The sequence below is a fragment of the Fusarium phalaenopsidis genome, assembly GCF_050370095.1.
Source record: "Fusarium phalaenopsidis strain FUZ10S chromosome Unknown contig_32302, whole genome shotgun sequence".
Taxonomy (NCBI): domain Eukaryota; kingdom Fungi; phylum Ascomycota; class Sordariomycetes; order Hypocreales; family Nectriaceae; genus Fusarium; species Fusarium phalaenopsidis.
The window spans coordinates 4,582,947-4,606,407 of record NW_028145405.1 but is presented as its reverse complement, the minus strand read 5'-3'; the positions used below and the strand labels follow the sequence as shown (position 1 = coordinate 4,606,407).

General features: G+C 51.5%; 7 protein-coding genes and 1 non-coding gene across 8 annotated transcripts; 2 read left to right on the top strand and 6 right to left on the bottom strand.

The window, feature by feature from the left end:
* Positions 1-628: 628 nt before the first annotated feature.
* LRP88_08773 (Phenylalanyl-tRNA synthetase) lies at positions 629-1,357 on the bottom strand (the record flags this gene model as incomplete). The annotated part of the gene is made up of 1 exon (XM_083245272.1): positions 629-1,357. The coding sequence occupies one exon, from the start codon at positions 1,355-1,357 to the stop codon at positions 629-631; it is 729 nt and encodes a 242-aa protein (XP_083099766.1).
* A 522-nt stretch (positions 1,358-1,879) lies between these two features.
* LRP88_08772 (uncharacterized protein) lies at positions 1,880-3,859 on the bottom strand (the record flags this gene model as incomplete). The annotated part of the gene is made up of 3 exons (XM_083245271.1): positions 1,880-2,905; positions 2,956-3,142; positions 3,516-3,859. The coding sequence occupies 3 exons, from the start codon at positions 3,857-3,859 to the stop codon at positions 1,880-1,882; spliced, it is 1,557 nt and encodes a 518-aa protein (XP_083099765.1).
* Positions 3,860-4,742: 883 nt separating this feature from the next.
* LRP88_08771 (uncharacterized protein) lies at positions 4,743-7,554 on the bottom strand (the record flags this gene model as incomplete). Its single annotated transcript, XM_083245270.1, has 7 exons — positions 4,743-4,860; positions 4,934-5,186; positions 5,248-5,300; positions 5,525-6,474; positions 6,532-6,745; positions 6,799-7,131; positions 7,196-7,554. The coding sequence occupies 7 exons, from the start codon at positions 7,552-7,554 to the stop codon at positions 4,743-4,745; spliced, it is 2,280 nt and encodes a 759-aa protein (XP_083099764.1).
* A 2,189-nt stretch (positions 7,555-9,743) lies between these two features.
* On the top strand, positions 9,744-11,942 carry LRP88_08770 (uncharacterized protein; the record flags this gene model as incomplete). The annotated part of the gene is made up of 4 exons (XM_083245269.1): positions 9,744-10,102; positions 10,152-10,403; positions 10,458-10,713; positions 10,767-11,942. 4 exons carry the CDS (start codon positions 9,744-9,746, stop codon positions 11,940-11,942), a joined length of 2,043 nt encoding a protein of 680 aa, XP_083099763.1.
* A 253-nt stretch (positions 11,943-12,195) lies between these two features.
* On the bottom strand, positions 12,196-12,311 carry LRP88_08769. The gene has a single exon (XR_014475185.1). It is a non-coding gene; the product is annotated as a 5S ribosomal RNA (ribosomal RNA).
* Positions 12,312-15,636: 3,325 nt separating this feature from the next.
* LRP88_08768 (uncharacterized protein) lies at positions 15,637-16,359 on the bottom strand (the record flags this gene model as incomplete). The annotated part of the gene is made up of 1 exon (XM_083245268.1): positions 15,637-16,359. One exon carries the CDS (start codon positions 16,357-16,359, stop codon positions 15,637-15,639), a length of 723 nt encoding a protein of 240 aa, XP_083099762.1.
* A 510-nt stretch (positions 16,360-16,869) lies between these two features.
* On the bottom strand, positions 16,870-21,113 carry LRP88_08767 (CORVET complex membrane-binding subunit VPS8; the record flags this gene model as incomplete). The annotated part of the gene is made up of 2 exons (XM_083245267.1): positions 16,870-20,873; positions 21,104-21,113. 2 exons carry the CDS (start codon positions 21,111-21,113, stop codon positions 16,870-16,872), a joined length of 4,014 nt encoding a protein of 1,337 aa, XP_083099761.1.
* Positions 21,114-22,333: 1,220 nt separating this feature from the next.
* On the top strand, positions 22,334-23,263 carry LRP88_08766 (GPALPP motifs-containing protein 1; the record flags this gene model as incomplete). The annotated part of the gene is made up of 1 exon (XM_083245266.1): positions 22,334-23,263. One exon carries the CDS (start codon positions 22,334-22,336, stop codon positions 23,261-23,263), a length of 930 nt encoding a protein of 309 aa, XP_083099760.1.
* Positions 23,264-23,461: the final 198 nt, after the last annotated feature.

The window sequence follows — 23,461 nt, the reverse complement described above, 5'->3', positions numbered from 1 at the left end:
GCAGTATGGCTACGGAGGAAAAGAAGGCCAGCCGCCCCTGCCTGTAGATTGGCGGCAAATACGCCAGACTCCCAAAACATATTGCCATGGCATGACCCGATGGCTCTCCAGAATATGAGCATGAGTGCGGGCAAGACACTGGCCGCTTCCATGGCGCACACAATGGGGTTGAGGCGGAAGAAAAAGAAGCAAACTCGGTTAAGGACTTCGGGTGGCTTCTCGAAACTCAAGTTTCCTCGAGGTTGCAACAGCAGACATGTACCCAAAGTGAGGAGCATCCCAAACATGCTGGCTGCTGAAAAGGTTGACTCATCTTGGGAGTCGTTTTCGGGCGCTCGCTCCACTGACATGGTGTTGAGAGACTCTGTTGTGGAAGAAAAATTATGGGAAAAGCTGAGAGAACTGTACAAGATCTTAGTTTTAGTTTCAAGGTTTAAGTCATTGAGATCTTTCGTCTCGAGCGAGTTATTGTAAAATATGCGAGGTGGCGAAGCCTCTCTCCTGGTCGCCCTGCGTCACCATAGTCTGCCTTGGGCCAAGGCATACAAGATGAGGCTATGTCGAGTTCTTTGAATTGCCAAGACCATACGTTTCTTTCTCTCTTCTCCCTGTCCCCATTCAGCCCCAATCATGATTCGTTAGGAGTAGAAATCAGTCGCTGCGCAGTTTGCACTTCAGGGGACAGACTCTTGAGCGCCGAAGCAAGCTCATCGGCAGCCTGGTGTAGAGCCTCATCCGAAAGAGGCTCCAGCGCATCCAGGATAAACAGCACTCGCTTAGTGTCGTCAGCCAGCGCAGTTCTCGGGCCCTGCCGCCAGTTCCAGCGACGGCAGGTGATGCCCGTATCGTCGCACCAGATGGGCTCCCCGGGTGATGCGAGCTCCGACTGGGGCTCTCCGCCAGAAAAGGTCTGAAACTCTTCTGTGCCTATCGCCCGTACCAAGAATGGTGATCCATCATACTTGTCGAGATCCTCTCCGCCCAGAGGGATTTGGTGCTTGACAGAGATGGCGTTGTAGATGTCGGTCAACCGGTTGACGCGAGGGAGGCCGGCTTCGACACGACGTGTGAGAGCCTCCAGACTATTACGGGTCTTTTGCGGCTTGACCCCGAAGCCCTTGTAGGCGGCTCTCCAGGCGGCGATGTGAGGGATCTCGGTGACGGGGTGCTTAGCTAGAAGCCCCTTGGCCGCCTTCTCGGCCTCTTGGAGGAGGGCTTCGCTGGCGGCGTCGCTGGGGCCTGGAGGAATGCCTTCCACAACTAGCAAAAGGACGCGGTAGTCAGGTTGTAGCTTGAAGATTTCCGGAGCAACGCGAGCGGCTTGCAAGAGGTTCTGTGCGATCTGTGTTCCGCTCATGATGATGGAGTGACAAAGGCTATCGTGTTCTAGTGGTGAGAGAAGAGAGAAGAGTGCAACACAAAGAAAGCGCGAACATGCGGGGTTTTGTTTGATGGGCATTGTAAAGTGTTTTTTCAGTTATACATGTAATACTTGAGTTATGTGATCGAGGTGAATCAACAGTGACTTGGCTCGGATGGTTAACGTAACACGGTCCTTATGTCAACTACCTTGTAGAACTGATAGCACAAGGCTAGAAAAATTTCAATGTTATCAATGCCTTGAACTCTTTTTTACATAATAGAGACGGAGATAAGAAGAAGGCAAATACAGTTAGAAGGGACCTTGTTGCTCGTCAAGTCAAAGATAAACAAGGTGTAAGAGATGGCTCCATGAGGACTCAACCTTTCCGAATGTAGTTCTTTCTATTCTAAAAACAATATTCTACATGGAATAAAAAGAGAGATCTATAGGCATTTACTAGTGATAACCCTAATCGCGTACCCAAGATCAACCGCTCCAAGGGGGATAATTCCCGTGTTACTTGAGCGGTTCAATGATAATCTCGAAACTAGGCTTCGGTCCACCTTTCGAGGCAATTTCATCCTCCCAGCTTCTCATCATCTCCCCGAATCTCCACTGGTGCAGCTTGAACCTCTCTTGGTCACAGGCTGTCCTCGAAAAACCTTTGCGTTTCACGGCTCCCTCCAGACACAAGCGAAGCCCTCGGGGTCGCTTCAGGGGCAGGGCCTCGACTAGCTCGTCAAAGGACATGGCAAAGAAGTACCTCGGTGGGCTCCAGCTTGACACTGGTTCCTCCTCATCGTTGTACACGGTATAGTCGATGTTAAAGTCGTTTGTAGAAGCAGTGATGTTGTCAGTCTCAGTGTTGGCTCGACACTCATTGACAGAAGGATCCAAATCGCTTTGATGAGATTGCCGTCGCTCCATTTCAACGCGAAGTTGCTCCCGCCCCTGAGATGGGGCTTGTTCTCGTCCAGGGGAAGTTTGCCACTCAAAGTTTGATTCATCTTCTGGTTGGAAGTCTGGCTCTGGGAGGCTCCCCTCTCCCAGGTCCGGCATGACGCGCATTGTAAGACTTCTCGATCGTCGCCGAACAACGTGCTCAGTATTACAGTCGAATCTCCTGTCAGAAGCTTCAGGAGAGCCATCGAAAGGATCATCACTGGCATCGTGTCGAGGGCTGTCGATGTCACGGTGGTTCTCCACAGACTCCAGGGCCATCACCGCCACAGGAGCAGAAGTCGGCGGCTGTGTGCCTCTCACGGAGGCTCCGCGAGTTCTTTGCCGTTTCTTCTTTGAATTGTCCGCGTAAGGCTCGAGACGTTCCAGACACTCGTTCCCCATGATGTAGCCTTGGCGGTGGAGTGGCTGCCACACTCTGCCCGAGGTTAGAGTGAGTTCTTCCGGCTGAGTAGACGCGGAATATTCAGCTACAGAGTTTTCTGTCTCATTTTGGTGTTCTTGGTTGAGCCTGGGCGTCTTTTCTTGTCTGTCGTTATCCTCAAATTGGGGAGGAGCAGGGCGTTTTCCATGAGCGTTTGTCTGACGAGGAGTTAGTACCGTGATCGAGCCTGTCCACATGCAAAACTCACAGAAGATTCAGATACTTCTGGAGCGTTCGATCCGTTGTGTATATCTTCCAGGGGCAGCACATCTTCCGTCTGGGTGTGAAGGGGTGGGCTCGGTTGTAAGTTGGAGCCGTCAGGGGGCGATCGCTCAGGAGAATCGTCCAGTGCTTGAGACACACCGTTTGGTGCTGAAGAGGGTTTATTTGATTCACTGGAAAGAGTCAGCAAATTACCAAGGGAGTGTTGTGTACTAGCCACTCACTCCTGGGGCGAAACAACCTGACCATCATTGTCAGGGCCACGAGATCTATTCCCTCTCGGGGTATTATAGTCGTCTAAATCGATGGGCGTTTCTCTGGTTGACCCTTCCCGATAAGGCCTGCTGGTTGTTGATTCGGAGGTATCCACAGAGGCCGGCTTATTGGGAGCCTTTCTGGACCTTTCTTTGGGTGTCTTTTCGGGTGTCTTTCGCTGGCGTAGCTCGTTTTGTCGAAAAAAGAGCTGCGCCAGGAGAATTAAGAGTCTAAGAGAGAAGCCATATAAGTAATTATACTGAAAAGCAGAACAATTCTCGATCGACTCACTGGGCATGATCCCTTTCGTACTGAAGGCGCTGGGTGATTGGGCCGTCGGGCCAAAACTCACGCCCGTGTTTCTCGAGAAACCGGCTCGCCATGTTGTAGAAAACTTTTTTATGAAAGCTGTCACTCCACCTAGTAAACGTAGGCCCAGGGTTACCGTCCTCAGCGATAAACTCAGAGGCGAACTGCTTGATGGCCTTCTTGAAGGCTCTGGATTGGTCGAATTCGCCCCTTCCAAACCCAAGAATCTCCCGGAGGTCTGTGACAGTCCGTATATTTTTAGTCTTGATACTCTCTAGGCCTGGTGCCCTTTGAAGGCTGCTGCCGTTGTTCCCATCTGTCTCCATGATGGCGGTCATCAACAGAGTTGGGGTCGAGGATGAACTCTTCAGGTGGGATATCTGTACAGGTACGGCGACCACGTGATTAGCTCAAGCAGAGCGACGAAACACCAGAAACAAGTAGAGATAGTGTTACTTGGAGAGAGAAGATGCGAGATGGTGGGTGCGTTTATTCAGTTCTCGAGAGTGCGGAAAGCGGCAAAAGACAAGGCGCCAGCCAAGGCAGAGTCTGCCTAGACCATGCCCTAGTTGAATTCACTCTGCTGTCAAAGTTCGAGCCAGAAACAGGCCTTGTGGATGCTTCTTGCTGAGCCTTGATCTGTTGTTGGTGTTGGCCCGATATCCGGCTCTAGTTTGCATGGTGTTGGCCCTGCCCCTTTAAGCGCCCAGCGGCCACAGCTCCTTGACCGAGGCATTGCAGACGATTCCACACACCTGAAACATAATATTTTTTTTTACCGACGACTTACAAAGTATTGTGAGGCATCTTTGGATGGCCAAGCGGCCTGCACTCCCTTGCTAGCACGAGCTGCAAGGCAGTTCGGCTCTTGAAGGGACAGAGTTCTGTTCACTGGATTAGTCATTTGGATTGCATCCCAGGATATCGATTAAAGAAACCCTTAGAATATAATAGACTACAGCAGCTTTAATTTGTTTGGTTATTTTGCGTCGTCAAAAGTACACAGCTTGCCTCTTGACGGTTGGGATTAAGCCACCTTTACATAGCCAGTCCAGGGTTCAACTTGCAACAACAACCACCTTCGGACAAGGTAACACTCTATAGTGAAGCTCTCGTTACAATTCCTTGTAGATACTGAGCCTCGAGAAACAAATATCAGCACCAAAATTGCTGATATTCTTTGCCATGTCCATCCATCATCCGCCCTGCTTAAGCGCGTTCCTCTCCATTCATCTGGACCATACGCTGGGTGACAGTGGTAGTCTCGTGGAAGCGGAATAGCTTAATCTTTCGCTCAAAGAGTTCATCCAGCTCGGCAGCTGATCGTCTGTGAGATATTGTCAGCGTAATTCGTAGTCTCACAATGGCGACGAGGACAACGAAAGGCGAGTTGGGCGTACCCCTTGGTCTGAAGAATCAAGAACCACATGCCGACAGTAAAGGGGGCACCCAGGCCAACATAGAGCCAAGCGGTCTTGAGGACCCAGTTCCATTCTTCAGCATTGATCATGTATGGGAGGACGGTACTGATGACAGTTCCTACCACACATGTAGAGACAGCGGCAAAGCCAGCCGTGTAAGGACGAAGGCGCCGGGATGAGATCTCTCCAACGAAGCCCCATCTAGTCGCACCGTTGGCCACCAGACCAACATCTGCGAGTTGAAATGAATTAACACATGAACTTGAGCAGCGAGTCCAAGAGGCAAGACTTACTCCATAGGACAGTAAAGAATACGGTACACAATTGCACGAGAAGCTGAACATGTCTAAGTTGCTCGGTTGAACAAGCCACACATCGTTCCAAGTGTCGGGTAAATAAACATCAAGACGCTCTTGGCACTTCAAGTACTAAATATCTCCCCAGGCAGTCCAGGTACATGTCCCAAATTTACTCCCTCCCTATCAAACAACGGTCCTAGAAACATTTCAAGCATCCTTGTTCTCCAATCGCCTTATCGGCCTGATTATAAGCTCATAGTCCAGACGAGACCCGTCCAGCTTAGCCTCTTGAATCTCCTGCTTTATAGTCGTGAGATAGATCTCCTTGACGTTCTTGTACTTGACCTCGTTGTACAGAAAGACTTGGTACTGTTCAGGCCGCTTCCCCATGAGCGTGATGCATAGGCCCCTGAGGGAGTGCTTGTTCTCCATGGGCAGCTCGTCAACCAGCTCTCTCATGGAGCCTTTGAAGAAGACATCTTCCGAGTAGTTCCACATCACGGGCCGCATCTCGGTTTGATACACAGTAAAGGCAAAGGTCGGGTCTGGGTTGGACGTGGTATTCTTGGCCGGCTCATACGTCAGAGCGTCCTCGACTTGGGGTGCCTCAGGCTGCTGTTTCCCCTTAACCCCAGGAACGGACTGCTCTGGCTCTTCAGAATGAAACTGGCTTCGAGGTTTGCCTTGAATGTCATCATCGCTCTCGGGCCGGGTTGGTGACACATTGTCTTGAGGTGAACCCTCCCTGAAGTGAGTTTGGGCCTTGGGGGGTTGGCCAAGGGGAACATCCTCCAGGGGGTCCATCTCTAGTTGCTTCTGAGATGCCTCAGCTTCTACCTCTGGCTCTGAAGCTGGTGCATCTGACATGAGAGCAAGAGGTGCTTTGGCGGGGGGGTCGATCGCTGCAGATCTTCGAGCCAGGGCCTCCCTGTGAGCATCTTCACCGAGTTCAGGGCTCCCTTGGTGAGACATAGATCCAGGCAAGCCATCAATACGACTCAGGCCATCAGTGAAGACATAGTCATATAGCCGAGCCTGCCTGGTCTCTCCATCAGAGGTGTTGTTGTTTGTGGCTTGGTCTACGGGGGAGTGTGGCGGATGTTCATCATCGTCAACGCCAGACTGCTCGGTAGCATTGCCTTGTTCTAGTCGAGGGCTCTTGGTCCGGCGAGCCGGGCCTTCAAGCTCAGTCTCTGCTGGTCTCTTTTCGCCTTGATTGATCTATTTGTTGGTTAGCTCATCCATCGACGTATAGTGACCAGCATAAAAATGACTTACAAGGGGGGGTGCAACTGTCTCTAGGCTGTTTGGAACGTCGTATGGATCTTGATCAGGCACAGTATCTGTCTCCTCAGGAGCCACAGTCGGTGTCCGCTCTTTGGGTACGCGTTTGGGCGTGTCAAGGTAGTATTCGTCAATTTCATCCTCTGCTGTTGCTGGTTGAGGTACCATGGGCGGCAAGGACAACTCTGGTGAAGGGAATCCAGGGTCACTATCGATGATTAGCCATGGCACTGGCTAGGCAGTGGAGGTGAGGTAACTCACCGTAAGTACTTGGGGTTTCTGGGGGCTTCGTCATCGCTAAAGGGGTCATCGAAGGGGTCAAAGGCAAGGTCTGGCAGCCCATCCACGTCGATGGGGGTCTCAAAGCTTGTCCCATGAGCCCGTGAAAGGTGACTTGATCTCAAGGTATGAGATTCTGTGGTCTCTGGGCTGTTTGGTTGTTGCTGGGCAGTCTGTTGTTGAGCAGCATTGGTGGGCGTGGTGGGTGTGGTGGGAAGCAGGGTGACAGGATACGCTGGGTTGATCCTGTGCTTCTGGTTGTTCATGAGGATCTGGTTACGACGGAAGGCCAGTGGCATCAAGAGATCACAGATCCTAGAAAATGTCCAGATTAGCTTCTGTCTATACCAAGCCGTAGTGTCTTCTCAGTGAGACTCACTTCTTACGGTCTTTAGAGAAGCAGTATCCCTTCTTGTTCGCAGGAGAGGGCGGGTCAGGCCAGAAGTAGGAACCCCGTCCACCCTCGTGAAGGAATGAAGTGGCTAGGTGCCGAAAGATGTCTTGGTTGAATGGGACAGACCATTGAGTGAGTGCGATCCTCTGGAGGTTCTTCTTGGCCAGGAACTTGTCCGTGAAAGCCTTAAGGGTGTCGTCGAATTCCCGGACGAGGGCCCTGTCCGGGGAAGGATTCTGACCGGCAAGTCCGAGATCTATGAGGAGCTCTGCAACTCTGGGAAGTCTCATCTTGCGTCGTCTGCTGGAGCGACGTGCCTTTCTAGCGTGCTCGGGGAGTTCCATGTTGTAGAGTTAGGAGACGATGAGTGGATTAGGGAGAAACGCCTGTGAGTGGGAAAAGTGAGAATTGATTGAGTGTTCTACTACGAGTAAAAGAGAAGGAATAAAATAAAAAGAAATTGGGAACGATAGGAAGCAGTTGCCAGAGGGAGAGGGTGCCTTCAGCGTGAACCTTGGCTATGCATCCCGCGCGGTCAAGACCGACGCAGGGGGTCTATCACTTGAAGTGTACCAAGTAGTAACAGGGTTTCATCTTGGACGCGAAGATCCCCCTTTCAGCTACGGTACAGGTTATCTCGGCACCTGGAAGGTGTGGCAAGTCTGCCTTGCGCACGTATATGGGTGTCGTATGGGGGGTGTGGGTGTTGGTGTTGGCCCGAAACCCCGGCCATGGCGGAGTCAAGGCAGTGAAGGAATTGCGACATACATGGCTCAATGGGCCTTCTCTCCTCACACTCTCTTAGAGTTTAGAACTTTGTCGCATTGTGATCCCATTGAATCCTTGAAAACATGCCTCGGGCTATGGTTCATGGGGTGATGGTGGAGTGGATTGTCGGCCTTTGTTGGTTCCAGCAGAGCGGTTTGCCTTGCCGCGCCGCAGCAATGACCAGCAAGGATTTCACAGGTGTGAGAAAAAACCCTGAAAACACTCATCAAATGCAAGGTGAATCTTTTCTTCTTCCAGGTGAGTTGTCCAAGCGCTGGTCAAGATGGTGGTGTCCGGCAACTCCGAGTTACTGGACGATGTGCCCGCGCGCTGGGCGTCCAGCCCTCGCCAAGACTCATATCTCCTCTTTTCTCTCGACAATCTCTCCTATCTCTTGGAGAGGTTTCTTCTCGGATGCTTCATCGTGCATATCCGGCGACAGCCACACGCGGCTCCCTTGCGATCCACGATGGGGGAATTGCACATCGCTGATTGAGGGCATCCAACACCGCGAACGACAGATCAAGGCACCGCGATCTAACGCAACTGCGACCAACTTCCAATGATCAAGGGCCACGTACATAGAGAATTTGATCAGAGCTGTTCGAGAACGGTGAGGCTGGTCAGAGCACAGTTCCCCCCCGTCGGAGGACTGTTGATGCCACCACGACTGTGTCGAGTAGCCCCGACAACCACCCTGCACCGGCTGCTTGCGCGTATCATCAAATGAAACGGGTTTCTAAAAGCGGAAATTTGGGGGACGAGAGGTGATGACTCTTGGTCAAAAGGGGTTGATGACCTCTGCAGATGTCGTGCATCATAGAGGCAGCTCACCAAATGGAGGTGAGCGTGGCAATGTATGGCCTGTCTCTTGCGCACAGCGTGTATGTTAAAAGAGTTGTAAACTGATTAACGTAGTCGTAGTCTGTCTTAGAGTCTAGTAGTGTTAGTTATATTTAACATATCTGCTCTTTATGATCACTCCTAGTACTCGCTCCCTTAGACTTGCACACCTTATCACACTAAATCCTTATAAGGCCAAAATAGGTAGGTAGTAGACTAATAATCCTTGCTGTTTTAGAAAAGTGGAACTACTTTTTACAGTTTCTTTTTCAAACCCCTAGGCGTTCTTGGTTACTTTATGCTGTTGGTTGAGTTACCCATGTAACACGCTCCGAATTGGGCAACGTACCTAAGTCACAGCCATGTCACCATCGTTTTTTCGTTCACTGTGCGTAGTCTTCATGTTTGTCTCATTCCATGAGTAAAACGGTTGAAGAGCCTAGGTCAATTGGTAGAAGCTGTAAACAAGTTAATCTTTCCAACTAGTGAGCTTGCAGCCAAGTTGCTCGACCAACTGGACTCTTTCAACAGAGCAACTCGATCAGTGGTTCACGTCGGTACTCGCATCGCACCCTTGTCCCCTATAAAACTTGTTCAAAAAAGAAAAACTACTGCGCACAAGTCCTGCCCAGATCCTTAATGTCACCCGTTAGTACCCCCATTCGCAATCTACTCAGGGGTGTAAGCAGCCAGCTCAACCAGCACAACCAAGAGGTGTTGGGGAACTCTCGACTTCTGCCCATCTCTCTTGTTCTCTCTATCTCTTCTATTCCTTTCTATTCCTTCCGGAATAATCCCAATCCCCCTGCATTGTTAGTTGTGCCTTTCCGCACGGGCTATCCTCGTGCTTTACCCCCATTGTTCGTTGTTCCCTACTATAAATATCGTTGTTATCTTTCTGCACACTCGCAACTCTCAGGCCATGGACCAGGCAGCTCGCCGCCAAAAGCCATTCAAAGCAGGTGAACGGGTCTTTAAGACTAAAACTTGCAACATCCCCAGCCTCACCGAGCTTCGCAAATCGCTCGGTTACGGGCACAGAGGGGAAGAGCAAGATATCGCCTTCAAGAGAGCCCTCACAGCACAAGTTGAGACGTTTGTTTCCAAAGACAACCTCCCTGGTGTGAGTTTTACAAAGTGGAAGACACCTGCCCATCAAAAAGGCCTCCGGGAGATGACCAAGGACTTCCTTGTCATCAAAGGAAAAGGTCCCGAATTCTGGCCCGACGACCCCAACTCGTCAAACAAGCGACCTCTCAAGTACACGAGGGACTACGATCAGTAAGTGAATCCCGTACATATATCAAAGCTCGAGGCCCTGACCTCGTAGGATACATCGCCTCTTGACGAAAGTGTTTTACCGCACAGCTCGTGAGCGCAAGCGGAAACAGACCACAACTTCAACTCCCAAAGAGTCGGCTCAAAATCCTAAGTCTGCCTCCACTAAGCAACCTCACTCAAATAAGAACTCGAGCGAACAAACTTCACGACAAGCCTACCCAGACTCCAGGGGCCAAAGCGCCGACCACCCCATCGAACTCGGCAATATGCAGTCTACCACAAATGCTCCTGCATCATCAGCGTGAGTTGTTCCTGATGCTGCTTGAGGATCTCATGCTTATCAATATGTTGTCAGGGATGTCACCCGGTTTGTAGGAACGTCCGTAATGGTCACTTTAAATCGCTATGTGCCGGTTGAGAGAAGGCGAGACGGTATCCCGCCTACTAACGAGCCCATTGACAAGCCTAACGAACAGGTACGGGAGATTCAAAATGACCATCTCGACCTCCAAGCCCCCCGAGATGGCAATTCAACCTCCAATGTCCCTGTCCATCCTACACCTGAAGATCCGGATCAAGTGCCCAACATCCCGGCACAGGACACCCATGTTGTACGTGCCGAGCTTGCCAAACTTTTCCATATCATGCTAACATTGATTACCAGCCTCGAGATCGCGGTAAACGGTCGGCACAACAATACCCCATTCAAGATGTTCGCCCAGCCAAAGTCCCTCGAAAAGAACAAGACAATACAGAAGCCGTCGGGGGACCGTCTACCAGTGGCTCGTCTTCCAATAACTCATCCGCCAACGTCCCTTTTGCTAGTAGCTCTTCCACCAACATGGCTTCTACCGGTAACTCGTCTTCCAGTTTCGCTCCCACCAGCGTCCCTTCCCAAGATGCTCCGCCGGCCGATCCCCCTTCTACTGCACCTGTCAAGGAAAGGGACGGCACTCATCATGAGTCCAAACAGACCCGATCCTCAAATCGGCTCCGGATGCTAGTTCAGCGCCCGGAATATGCCCGCGAGCAGGCTACGGAGGAAGCTATTCTCGCCTCTGCTTCGGAAGATAAAGAAGAACAAGACAATTACGGAGATCGCAGGCTCCGAGAGGCGCCACGCCCTGCAGTCAATGTCTCCAACGACACATCTTGTCGTGAGAATTCCTCTGGTGCTGCACCTCGTGGTAACGCCACAGCACCAGCAGCGGAGCAGCCATCGTCAAAGTCTCGTCAAAAGGCCTCAAAGAAACCGGCTTCGACCAAGAAAATTTCCAAGCCCAGATCCAGCGCAAGGCGTGGTCCGGTGCAGGAATCCCCCGCCGGGCCCAGCACAGAGCGAAACTCTGTGCATCAACAAGCCAGCAGCAGCTCAACATCCGGGGCGGGAACTCGCCAGCCTCCAACCAACCACTCTCAAACTAGTCAGCCCCATACGAATGAGCCCCAGACTGAGCAGAATCGGCCACCTCCTGACAACAACAATATGCTAAGTGCAGAAGAGAGGCAAATCATAGATGCATCATCCGTGCTCTTCTGGAGAAATGGTGACGAAGGGTTCGAATCCTGGACGCCCACAGTCGACGTGTTCCAGATGACCCTCCCCGAACTGATGTCAGATCTGGGCTGGATAGGAACCAATGTCCAGCCCCTGTACATGAGGCTTCAGACGCCCAGGCCTTACAAACTGTGGACGTATGGCATTGAGCCTGGCAACAATGACATGCTCAACGACGTTATGCACAGCTTTATCGATAAGATGCAAAGTTGCTACGAGCAGGCTAGAAAGCCAAAGTTGAGATTTGAGCTGCAGTTTAGTCAGGAGCCGGTGTTTATTTAAAGTGCGTTTCTTTATTGTCATTGTTCACGATTAAACAGGAATGCTTGATTTAGTATGACGGAATTAATAGGGAGCAAGATACACGCGGTTATTCACAAATAGATTTCCTTAGTGCGTATAGCCCTTTCATGGGACAAAAGAAACAGTGCGAGATCAGTTAGCAATTTCTTTCTCCTTCAAGCTCTTCAAGTCATGACACATAACAGCCCAGACACATAAGCGCACTAAGTAAAAATAAAGCGACATGCAAAAACATACAACAGCGGGGATTCGCTGGTCGTCACCGACCCAACTACTAATCCGCCCCTCACTGGCTTATCTATGGGAGAGCGGACGGGATCCCGAGTTCTCCAGTGGGTATGGTCGTATGTACCAGAACTGCTGCATAACTAGATTATAATGACCGCAACGGTACCTGGTAGGTACTTAGGACTTAGGTGCACAAACATGTTTGAGCAATATAGATAGAACTTGCGTCTTATGTCTCTAGTTACCCTACTATTATTAGAATTACAGTCCTGGCTAGCAAATGTATTTTTTTTCTGATATCTTAGATAATGGTTTAGCAAATAAGTAATAGACTTAAGTGAGAAGACTGTGGCACAGATTTACTATTCTTCGGTTTAACTCGGGACTCTGCCATAGAGGTTCACATATGCAACGCCAAACCACATTATCTCCTTGAGTGCGTTAAGGCTACAGCCAGTTACTCGACCCACATGACCTTAGTCATGACGTAGGTACGAGAGGGGTACGGCATAGTGCTCCATTAATTATTTCCACCTAAAATACCTTGCAAATCTTTTTGAAGATACTCATGAGCTCCCAATCAATCCCTAGTCAGGCACTGAGTGCCTCTGATCCAAGCATTATAATTACAGAAGAGAATAGCCGCCGCGAGCAGCCAGCCGATTTCACTTGCCGACCTGTATTCAACCCGGTCCCTAGCTGCGGCACCAATTTCCTCCCGGTGATGGTGCCCGATCGCGACCTCGAGGTCAAAGAGCTGCCCCAGCAGCCTCTTGACCTCTTCCATCACTTTGTGCCTTATTTCCTAGTTGCAAAATGGGTTAAATATACGAATGAATGGGTTGATCATTTGCTTCGCAGTCGCAGCTGGAAGCCACGGGCTCGAATTCGCAGTTGGAAGCCAACCACCGTGCCAGAGGTATATCTATGGCTTGCGCTTCTAATTCATATAGGAATTCATAAGGAAATCACAATCCGAGACCATTGGAAGACTTCCCGGCTAGGGCACCAAGGTTCCGACCATTCAATCCTCAAAGTCATGACTTTTGACCGCTTTCAACTGATTCATCGGCACCTTCGGCTCTTCAACCCCTTCAGCCTCGCCAAAGAGGCTGCCAAAGCTGGCCTTACAAAGGTCTTTGCCGCCGTTTACGAGTGGTCTCGGCACCTACAATACGCGTCAACTGAATTCCTCAAGCCGGGCACGGATATCGCTGTGGACGAGTGTATGATCCGCTATACAGGAAGGTCATACCAGACAACACGAGTCCCAAATAAGCCTATCCCCGTGGGCTTCAAGATCTGGGCCACGGCGCAAAAAGGCCTCTTCTTGCGGTGGCTTTGGCACGAGCCGAAGAAGAGATACGGTCCAGTTAGCCTCGTAACGCGGCTTCGATCTCAGAGAAGAAGGCGACTTTACACACGCCTCAACCCGACACAGAGCGTGGTTATTGCCCTTATTAATAAGCTGCCAAAAGCCATATATCACGTCTTCATTGATAACCTCTTCTCGTCCGCTAACCTCTTTAGAAGCCTCCGTCAATATGGCCACGGGGCCACAGGCACGGCCCGCCGCAACTGTGGTATCTACGCCCCCTTCGCGAAGCTCAAAGATGATGATTCTGCCGGCCGGAGACTTCTTCAGTTCAATGAGCTCAGAAGTGCTCCAACAGTTGATAATAAGGTAGCAAGCCAAGTCAAATTTACCTATAGAAACCCTATTAATTTGACATGCTCTTCCCTAGGTCAACCAAATCGCGTGGAAGGATAACGCCCTTGTACTCTTCTTATCCACTGTGTTCAGAGGCGACGAGCTCGTCATACGGAAGAGGAAGAGGCCAAATACAGATCAAGCCCGCGCACGGCCAATACAGCGTTTTTTTTTGGTGACGAAGCCGTCAAGACCTTTGCGATCCCTTCTATCGCCGCTACCTATAACGACGAGATGAATCATGTGGACCGTGGCGACCAACTGAGGGCATCACGGGGCTATAGTCACTCAATTCGTCGCGGCCCTTGGCAGGCTATAGCTTGGACCTTCCTTCTTGACACAGCCCTCATCAACAGCTATCTTCTTCAGCTTCATGGGCAGCCAAAGTGGAATAAAATACGGTCTCAAAGTGACTGGCGAGGCCGCCTTATAGATGACCTTATTGCGGCTTATTGGACTGGTCATTCCAGGAAGCGATATCGAGCTGGCGACGAAAATACGCCTATGGAGCTGCATGAACGCGTCAAAAGAGGGAAAAATAGCCCTTGCCTTGCTTGTCAAGGCCTCCGCTGCGGTCAAATTAGGTCACGAAGCAAGAGGAAGCCGTTAACCGGCATCAACACCAATACGAGGAAAAAGGGGCCAAAAAAAACAAGGTACGGCTGCCGGCAGTGTGATGTTGCCCTTTGTAACCAGCAGGATTGTTGGGACTTCTATCACCATATAAAATAGGAGGCAATTGAAGTACCTCTAATTTGCGGCATTTTAATTGGATCAGACCCCTGCTCGTGACCTGGTTGTAGCCTTAACGCACTCAAGGAGATTCATCCTGTGGATAGCTCCTTATGATTAAATGGAATACCGTGTCAATACCATTTTTCCCCCGCATATTGGACTTAGGTTTCTTCATTCCTGGTATCATTGCGTCTAAACGCTTTCATTAGCGACCATCCATATTAAATGCCCTTCCCAAGATCAACACCAGACAGAGTCCAAATACCATCTGCAACAGGTTCTCGCTCAGTTGATGGTACCAAACCAAAGCAGACGCGACATGGGTAATTTCAAGAGAATGATCAATTGATTATCACAACGAGGACCTTTTCAAGCCAATTCAGAGTTTCTGCGAGCAAACTCAGCTCATTCGGTTGTGTCCCATTTTATGGTGGCATAATGCCAGGATGCCCCAAATTCAGATGGAAGCCAAATCCAAAACGCTCACCCAGCCACCAACAATAACCAGAACATCTTTCAAACTTATGAATTATAGCATTCTTAGAACATTAGATTAGAATAAGAACTTTAAAATGCTAGAAATCCGAACAAGGCAATGGTTAAACATGTCGCATTTTTCTCCAGCTTATTAAAACATGTGTCCCAATTGAGACTTGGGGATTTCAGCCAACATGAGCATTTTGCTATGGGATAATACGGCACGATTTGGCAAAGGCTCAGAAGGAAATGGTCGACATGACATTTCCTTCATCTTGCGTGGATTTAATAAATGCTTCAGCTGATAATCATGATTGGATAGAATGATTCTTTATGACTTCCAAGTTCGAAGTCATGAGCTGAACATTAACAGTGGGGCATATACCACCCACAGTGTACCTGTGATTCTCTGACACGGACTGATTGGAGTAGCTTCTCTATTCTTGAAGCCTCTATTTTTGATCATGCAGCCAGTAGAAATACCGTAAACACATATCGCTGCAGTTGCCGAGTTGACCATAATCATGACTGGTCCTCGTATGCATATTCCTCATCATCCTCCTCCCTCCCCTCCCCATACAGCACCTCACAGACACCAGCCAACGGAATATCCATGACGGCGTCCGTCCCCTCGCTCCAGATCTCGCGCCACCGCAGCTTCCCGTTCCCCTCGACCTTGCGTTCACGATTCCTCCCCCCGCGCAGCCTTCCCTTGGCGTCAATCTCTGCCAGCTTGCCCGCGCCATCAACGATGGTCTCGACGCTCGAGAGCGGCTCCGTCAGCATCTCGGTATTGTAGGCCGCCAGTGCGACGTAGATGTATACGACCGTCATGACGATAAAGGCCGGGATCGCTAGCGCCCACCATCGGTTTGGGTAGTAGTAAATGCCCAGGGCGTGCAGAAACGGCGATGGGAGGTAGCCCCAGAGTAGGTAGATGAGGAACGTCAAGCTACTGAAGAGGTACAGCACAAAGCCATAGTATTCGTACGTCGGTACTTTCGGCGCTGCGCGCGGCACAGGCGCCATTGCGTCGTCATCGGATGCATCTGGAGTCGTAGGTCGCGACGGTCGTAGGAGGGATGTGAGCGATGGCGAAGGGGGGAGAGGCGTAGGAGGGCGACCGTAGAAAGGCGGCGCAAACAGATTCTGCGATAGTTGCCGCGGGGGAGAGTCTTCACCAGACGAGCTAGCGCTCTGGTTGTCGCCGAGAATCTCGTCCTCTTCGTCGGAGCTGAGGGACATGCTGGCGGTCGCAAAGTGAAATCTAAGATGTAAGGTTTAAAAAGATGCGATCTCAGCTTGTGATGTTGATCCAATTGAGGCCACTGCACCTCAGATACCGGGTACATCCGCTATGTGCATCCTAGCTTAGCGCAGGTACGCCACCTGCACTACGCCTCCCCGGAAGCTTATCTGCACTACCCTGAATTCACCAAACTGGAAGCTTTCAAACGTTTCTCTCATACTTTCCTGACTTTAGCGGCCTATGTCGTCTTAGTTAAAGTCAATGTGACTCTACAAGCCAATCATACGCTTAATTTATGCATACTACTCAACCTTCTCAACGTGGCCTCTCACAGCAACGTTCTACCATCAACGCATAATGTCCAACTCACCAGCATGATCATCGGATCCACATCATTCATGCAATCATTCTACTATATATCGAAGGAATTCATCATCATTAATCCATCTCTTTGGGTCTCTATGCCATATAGATTGTACAAGAGCCTCCTCTTAAAAACCCCGATTTCACCCATCAATCGGGCATCTATACTCCCTCTCCCTCCCAATAACCCCATTCTCTTGACGCTCCTGCAGCTCATCCAGGCAGCTCTGATGGTAGACATGCCGACACGCCAGCACCACCAATGGCCCCATCGGCTTGTCCTTAGTGCCACTCACGGCGCTGCTGCTTGCTTCGATAAGCATGCTCGACGGTCTCATGTCGACTCCCTTGCCCTTAGACCTGGGGTCTGATTCTCCAGCATTACCCTTGGCTCGCTCTGCCGCGTCAGCCTGTCTCTCTTTCCGCCTCTCCTCTTCAATCGCTTGTTTGTCCTCCCACGCCTCAAACACCGCTGCACCAGCAACTCCAGGTCCCCAGACTCTTCGGTGGCACGCTTCACACGTGGATCCCCTGGGTCGCCAACCTCGCTGCCGAAGCTCAACCGATTCCTTGACATTGACAAACAGACTGCGCTCAAGAAGGCGATTTGACAGTCCGAGAATTGACTCCTCATATGCGTATGCTGAGAATATGGACCCGAGGACGGCTCGAAGGTCAGCTAGGTTCGGCGACGAAGCAGCGGCTTGTGTCAGGAAGGCCCGGAGAATACGGAGAAAAGACAGGTTGGATCCTGCATTCGACAAGAGTTTGGACCCTGGCTGAGACGTATTCTGACTCGAAGTCGCGGTGAGCAGCGACGTAAACGTGTGCTGAACGAGCGAGCGGAGGAGGGCAACCAACTTCTCCTCGTCAAAACTGTCGTCACTGCTGGTGAGGTCTGCGGCAGAGCTAATTGCTGGAGATAGCTTCTTGGTGATCTGGACACAAGCGTCGATCAGACTCAGCCAGAGGGCCTCGTCAGGTGACAGTGCCTCGATTGCCGACTTCGGTGCTTTCGACTTCTGCACCACTTTTGTCTTTTTCGACGAAGACTTGGTCTGGCCTTGACACAGCCAGATACCGACGTGCACATACTTCTGGAGACCTTGCAGCAAATCCTCTGCAGCGTATCCAAGAGCTTGCCCATTGTCTTGGTCTGCGGCGCCGGCCAAGAGGCCCTGCATGGCCGATTCCAAAGTGCCAAGGTGCTTGACCAGTCGCTCCATAGCATCCTTGACCTGGCCCTCGCGAGCCATCAGAACAACAGCTGCGTCAATCACGCCCGTTTCCTCCATCGTCGGGAGCAATTTCTCCAGCCTCAAGTTGGTGGACTGCACCAGGCCGACATAGTCTGACACATGAGCCGGTTCAAACTTGCACATTAGCTGAACATAGCGCTCGACAAGGTCACGCGCCGCTGTCGCTTTGTCTTCTGGTGCTGCCTCCTCAGGCTCCAACAGGGTCTTCAGATACGTATGCTGCAAGTCTTTCGCGTCTTCTGCCGAATCGAGGATATGTTGATGAAGCTCCAGTTCTTGGGCGACAAAGGTTTTTGCTGCGTCCTCGGCGCCGAGTTCTAGGAGATCTCGAGCATGCTCCTTGACAACAGCAAGAACATCGTTGACCTGGCGAGCGCTCAAACCCGCTTGGGGCCGCAGGCAATCCGCGAGGCATTCAAACACCAACTCCTGCTCTTCTGGGTCCTCGAAATAAGTCTGAACAAGCTTGCCGTATTGCTTGTCGGCCTTGTAGATGCGCTTCAAAATGCGATAGAACCCTGCCTTCTTGAACAATGGCATCAGATCCGGCATATCTGATGGGTGATAGACAGATAGAAGATACTCGGCGCTGAGCTGCGCATCCTCCGCCAGGTCATGCCCGGGATAATTGCAGAGCCCAGTAAGTACGCGCGAGAGGGTCGTGCCCGAGAAGAGGAGGTATTGGGGAAACTTGGGGAGATTTCGTGCAATGAACATGTCGAGATAGATGGTGTCCTCGGGAGCGAAGTCATCAGGGTTCATGACATCCAGGAGAATCGATAGAACGTACTGTCGGTTTATGGTCTGTCCAAAGATCAACTCCTCAGGCAGATCCTTGGTCCCCCCATTCATGTACATGTCATTTGAGTCATTCAAGAATGGATCCTCGAATGCTTCGTTCAACGAACTCAAGAAACTGGGCGCGTCAAGCTTCAGGATCATGCGAAGATATGGGAACGAAGGCTGCGAGTCAGCGTTGGGGATGGTGCGGAACTCTTGTCCGCTACCTCTGGGCCAAGTGATGGTTCTTCCCGAGAAAAGAAACCAGTAGATCTCAGCCTTTGCCTTGATCGCCACTTCGTCGCTCATCGGCTCCTCGTTCGGATACACTCTCCCAGTCAGAGTATAAGAGAGATAGGGGAACATCTTGAAAGCGTTGATGCTGAAAAAGTCATCCGCCGGGTTACTCGCTTCAAAGTCTCCATCCACCATGAGTGGGACCAACAGAGTAAGGAGATCGATCATAGGAGTGATGTAGTCGCCGAGGGCCTGGTTCCACACGTAGATGAGGGCATCGTACAGGCTGTGCTGCTTGCATAGGAGAGTTATCTGATCCAGATCAAGCGTTGCTGTCTCCATATGGCAGATCATCTCCTCAAGCCTACTTTCCCATCCTCGACTGACATAGTGTGAAACCATATCTTTGACCACCGCGGGAGGCACAATCGAGATGGTCTTTTCGAGGATGCAGGGCTCAAGGCACTCGAGGAAGATGCCACCAATGTCGGCGTCGTCGTACCAGTCGTACATGTCCTCGAAGAGGTAGTCTGTGTTGTCAATGCTCTGACAGGCGGCGAAACACGTCTCTGCCAGCTGCTTCATATGCTCGTCGTTATACGTCTCAGGATTCTTTGGACGTTGTCCAAAGGCGTATTTCAATGAGGCGCTGATGATCTCCATGATCTTGTCTCGAACCATGGAATGGCGCAACACGGGGTCCTCAGGTAATCCCACTGTGAGCTTGTCGGCGTCGCCAGTATAGTATGAGGTGGCCAGCTGAATGGCACCAATGTAGTCACCATTCTCCATCATGGCAATGAGCCGGTCTGCCCAGTTTGAGAGTGCACCAATTGACACTTCGTTGAAGCCGAGGGTGAATATCCTCCCCTTGTATGCCTTGAAGCTCATGTAGAACGCATCAGCAACAACTCCATGCATGGTCGAGTCGTTTTCATCCAGCTGCTCGACGAGAGTATGCAGCTGCTTTGAGAACAAGTCTGTGTGGTAAATGTACTTTTGTAGCAGGTCAAAAGCCTCTGTCATGCGCATGCTCCTGTCCTCCAGAACAATCATCCTCTGTGAGATGGTGAGAACTGCAAGCACTGACCGGCTTAGCCACTGCACGGCAACAATTGCCTCCTCGCACTTCCATCGACTCCGTGCCTTGAACCTGTATGAAGCAGGCTGGTCCTTGTCTTCGCGAGGATATTCGTCGACGTCCAGTACCGTCAGGATGTTCGACCAGCAATAAGCGAGCTTCACCTTGGAAATGTCGCTTCCAGTGTGAGGATCTGGGACCTTTAGCTTCACCGCCGGGAACCAGGCCAAGCAGCCCGTCATAGCACTATGTGGCGGAACATCTTTGGGGCGTGCCGACTTGTGCTGCGTTTGGGCCACAGGAGTGGTCGAGACAATGACCAGAAGATAAGGCGTCAACATAGCCGTCAAACCCAGCGTATCAGTCGAGCACTCGACATTGCCCAGGGGTAGAGGCGCAAAGGCGAGGACAGTGCTGGGCTTGACTGTTTTCCCTGCAGGAGTTGGTGCATCTGGGTACCGACCGAGAATCCTGTGCGTCTTCACAGTCCGTCCAAGAGCACCCGTTCCTCGAGTCGCCAAATGCGAGAACGCCATGCCACGATCATCAGCTGAGACAAGAGCCGTGTGCCGAGTTCCTAGGAAGCCAAGGTGTGTGACTGAGACACCAGGCATATGGCCATCAGCCGTGCGGTTGGTGAGATGTGAAGGGTCCAAGTGCGGGATAGTTAAGAACGGCCTCGATGCGCGGCTCGTGTCCCAGGTAAAGATGTTGCCGTTTGCATGTCCTCCGGCAATCGTGGTGTGGTCAGCAGAGATAGCGATGGCGGTGATCGGCCCAGACTCGACGGCTATATCATGTCAGTGTCTCGTCCACCAGCACGCATTGGAACTTACCTTTGGTTCCTGGGCCGATGATCATTTTCAAGTTTTGGTTGTAATCAAACACCAGTATTATTCCCTTGGACGTTCCCAACACTATGGTCGCCGACACAGCTAGGCACGTCGGCGACCCAAAGTTTCGCTTTCCCGCTTCAGAAAACGCATGGCTGTTCAGCTTCCGCAGCCTAGTCCAGCGCACCACCTCCCATGGTGGCGTTGGTGTTTCGAGGTCGGCTTGGTCGAGGAGGAATTGAGAGCTAAGAGAGACATTACGGCTGTGGCTGGAAAGAAAGGGGAAGCCAGGCGATGAGGAGCGAGGAGTGTGGTTGGCGGATGAGGAGATGCGGGATTGGAATCGACGGTCGAACGGTCTGAATGAAGGCGAGGGACTACTCAAGCCGGGGCGCGAGGCTACAGATGGGAGAATACTGCTGCCGGGTGAAGAGATAAAGGAACCCTATGCGTGTTAGATGAGCCTGAACGAGTAAGGACGAAACCATTCCCACCTGGATCGATGGAGTATCATCAGGTCCTGATAAGACCGAGTCGATCGGACTCCCGGCTCGCTTCGGAAGCCCATGAAAGGAGCTCCCACCGAGAGAGCTCACATCCGAACCATCCTGATGTTGCTGTTGCATGATCTCGCGGTATCGATTCATCACAGATCCGTTCCCTATGGCGACTGGTGCTGGATGATGATCTGGCTCGTCGTCGTCCGAGTCGAGTGAACCAACAGCACCACCACCAACACCAACACCAGCCTCCTCCGGCGCATCGTTTATCGTGTCGCCATTGTCCGAGCCTACGTCTCCCGCAAGAGACAAATCTTCTGGATCGGCCATTGCTCCGTGGCTTCCATCACTGCATGCGCAAACACTACCGCGTCGAGGTCATGGCCTGCGTAGGGGGAAAGCTGCTGGGTGGCTGTGATTGCGACGACGCAGGAGTGGGTGGGTAGTGAGGTATGGAGCTCGTTCGAGGGTTCGTGTCGGAGGGGCAACGCAGCGGTTTCCCAGCTCTCGTATGTTGAGCTGAGGAGAGAAATGATTAACCGGTTGCTTCTGTCGTTTTCATGCAACAGCTGCTCGGATGTATTCGCTCAAAAGCCTCGATTTCCCACGACGTGCGCAAGTTGGAGCTATGTCGAGCTACGTAGTTCGTAATTCGCATGCAAGCCCCGTTTTGGTGCCTTAACAGTGGAGGTTGGTAGGTCGCGTCGCAGCCGAACAGGCAGCCAGACAGCCTAGAGAAACGCCTGGAGCGGGCCGGTGATTCTCCGGACCACCTGCGCTGTGACGTCTTTCTGGGGGTGGCATACCATCGCGACGGGAGTCCCACATGATGGAAGCTTCCATTCTTAATGCTACACCCCATCACGACGCGACAGACTGTTTTTTGAAACGTAGTCTTGTTTACATAAAAGCCCAAAATGCCTTCAATTGGACCCCAGCTACCACCACATCTGTCCAAACGGAAGCGCACACCAGAAAGAGACGCTTCACCTCCAAGCAAGCACCGTCGAAGCGAGTCGCCGGCAAAGAATAAGGACGAGATCGACCTCGATGATTCAGACGACGACTACGGCCCCAGCGCGCCTGCACCCCAGAAGGCCTCCATCGGCCCCTCACTACCACCGTCCAACAAAGATGAGATAGATCTCGACTCGGGTTCAGATTCAGATACCGGACCAGCACCCCCAAAACGAACAGTCGGTCCTGCGCCGCCGCCCGCTGATCTCTCAACGCGCCCTAATACTGGTCCTGACTCAGATTCAGATTCAGAAGATGACTACGGCCCTGCTCTCCCCGGTGCCTCTAACGCCAACAAACCCACGATAGGGCCACAACTCCCTGCAGCTGAGCCAGCTCCCCAGCGGGATTCCTGGATGCTCGCGCCACCGTCTGCGTCTGGATACTCGGAGCGCGACCCAACAAAGATGCGCAATCGCAAATTCGCCTCCAAGCCAGCTTCTTCATCCGGTCCCTCCACCGTGTCTTCCATCTGGACAGAGACCCCTGAAGAGAAGCTCAAGCGCTTGCAGGACTCGGTACTCGGGCGCGGCGACAAGACGGTGGAAACGAGTCCAAAGGCGGCCTTGGCCAAGGATGAAGAGGAGCGGAATCGCAAGATATCCGCCAACATCGAGTCTCAAAGAGGCAAGAGTCTGTACGCTGAGCATCAAGCTCGGAGGGAAAAGGATGGAGAGAAGGCCGAGGAGGAGGATGACCCTAGTAAACGAGGCTTCGATAGAGAAAAGGACATGGCAATAGGCGGGAAAATCGGGACGGCTCAGAGGAGGGAACTGATGAACAAGGCTGCCAACTTTGGAGGCAGATTTCAGAAAGGATCATACTTGTAGTACCTTAACACTGCAGCAATTTGATGCAGAGTGTCGTTGGTTTGTAACGGCGTTTAAATGTCTCGGTATCATTTGTCACGATAGATACGAGGATTCAAGAAATATAGATGGAACAAATTCTTATTGTACCATCTGCCTATCGAAGATGCCCATAATCACCAAACTCCGCCGCTCCATTCATTCCCAGCTGAAACCGTA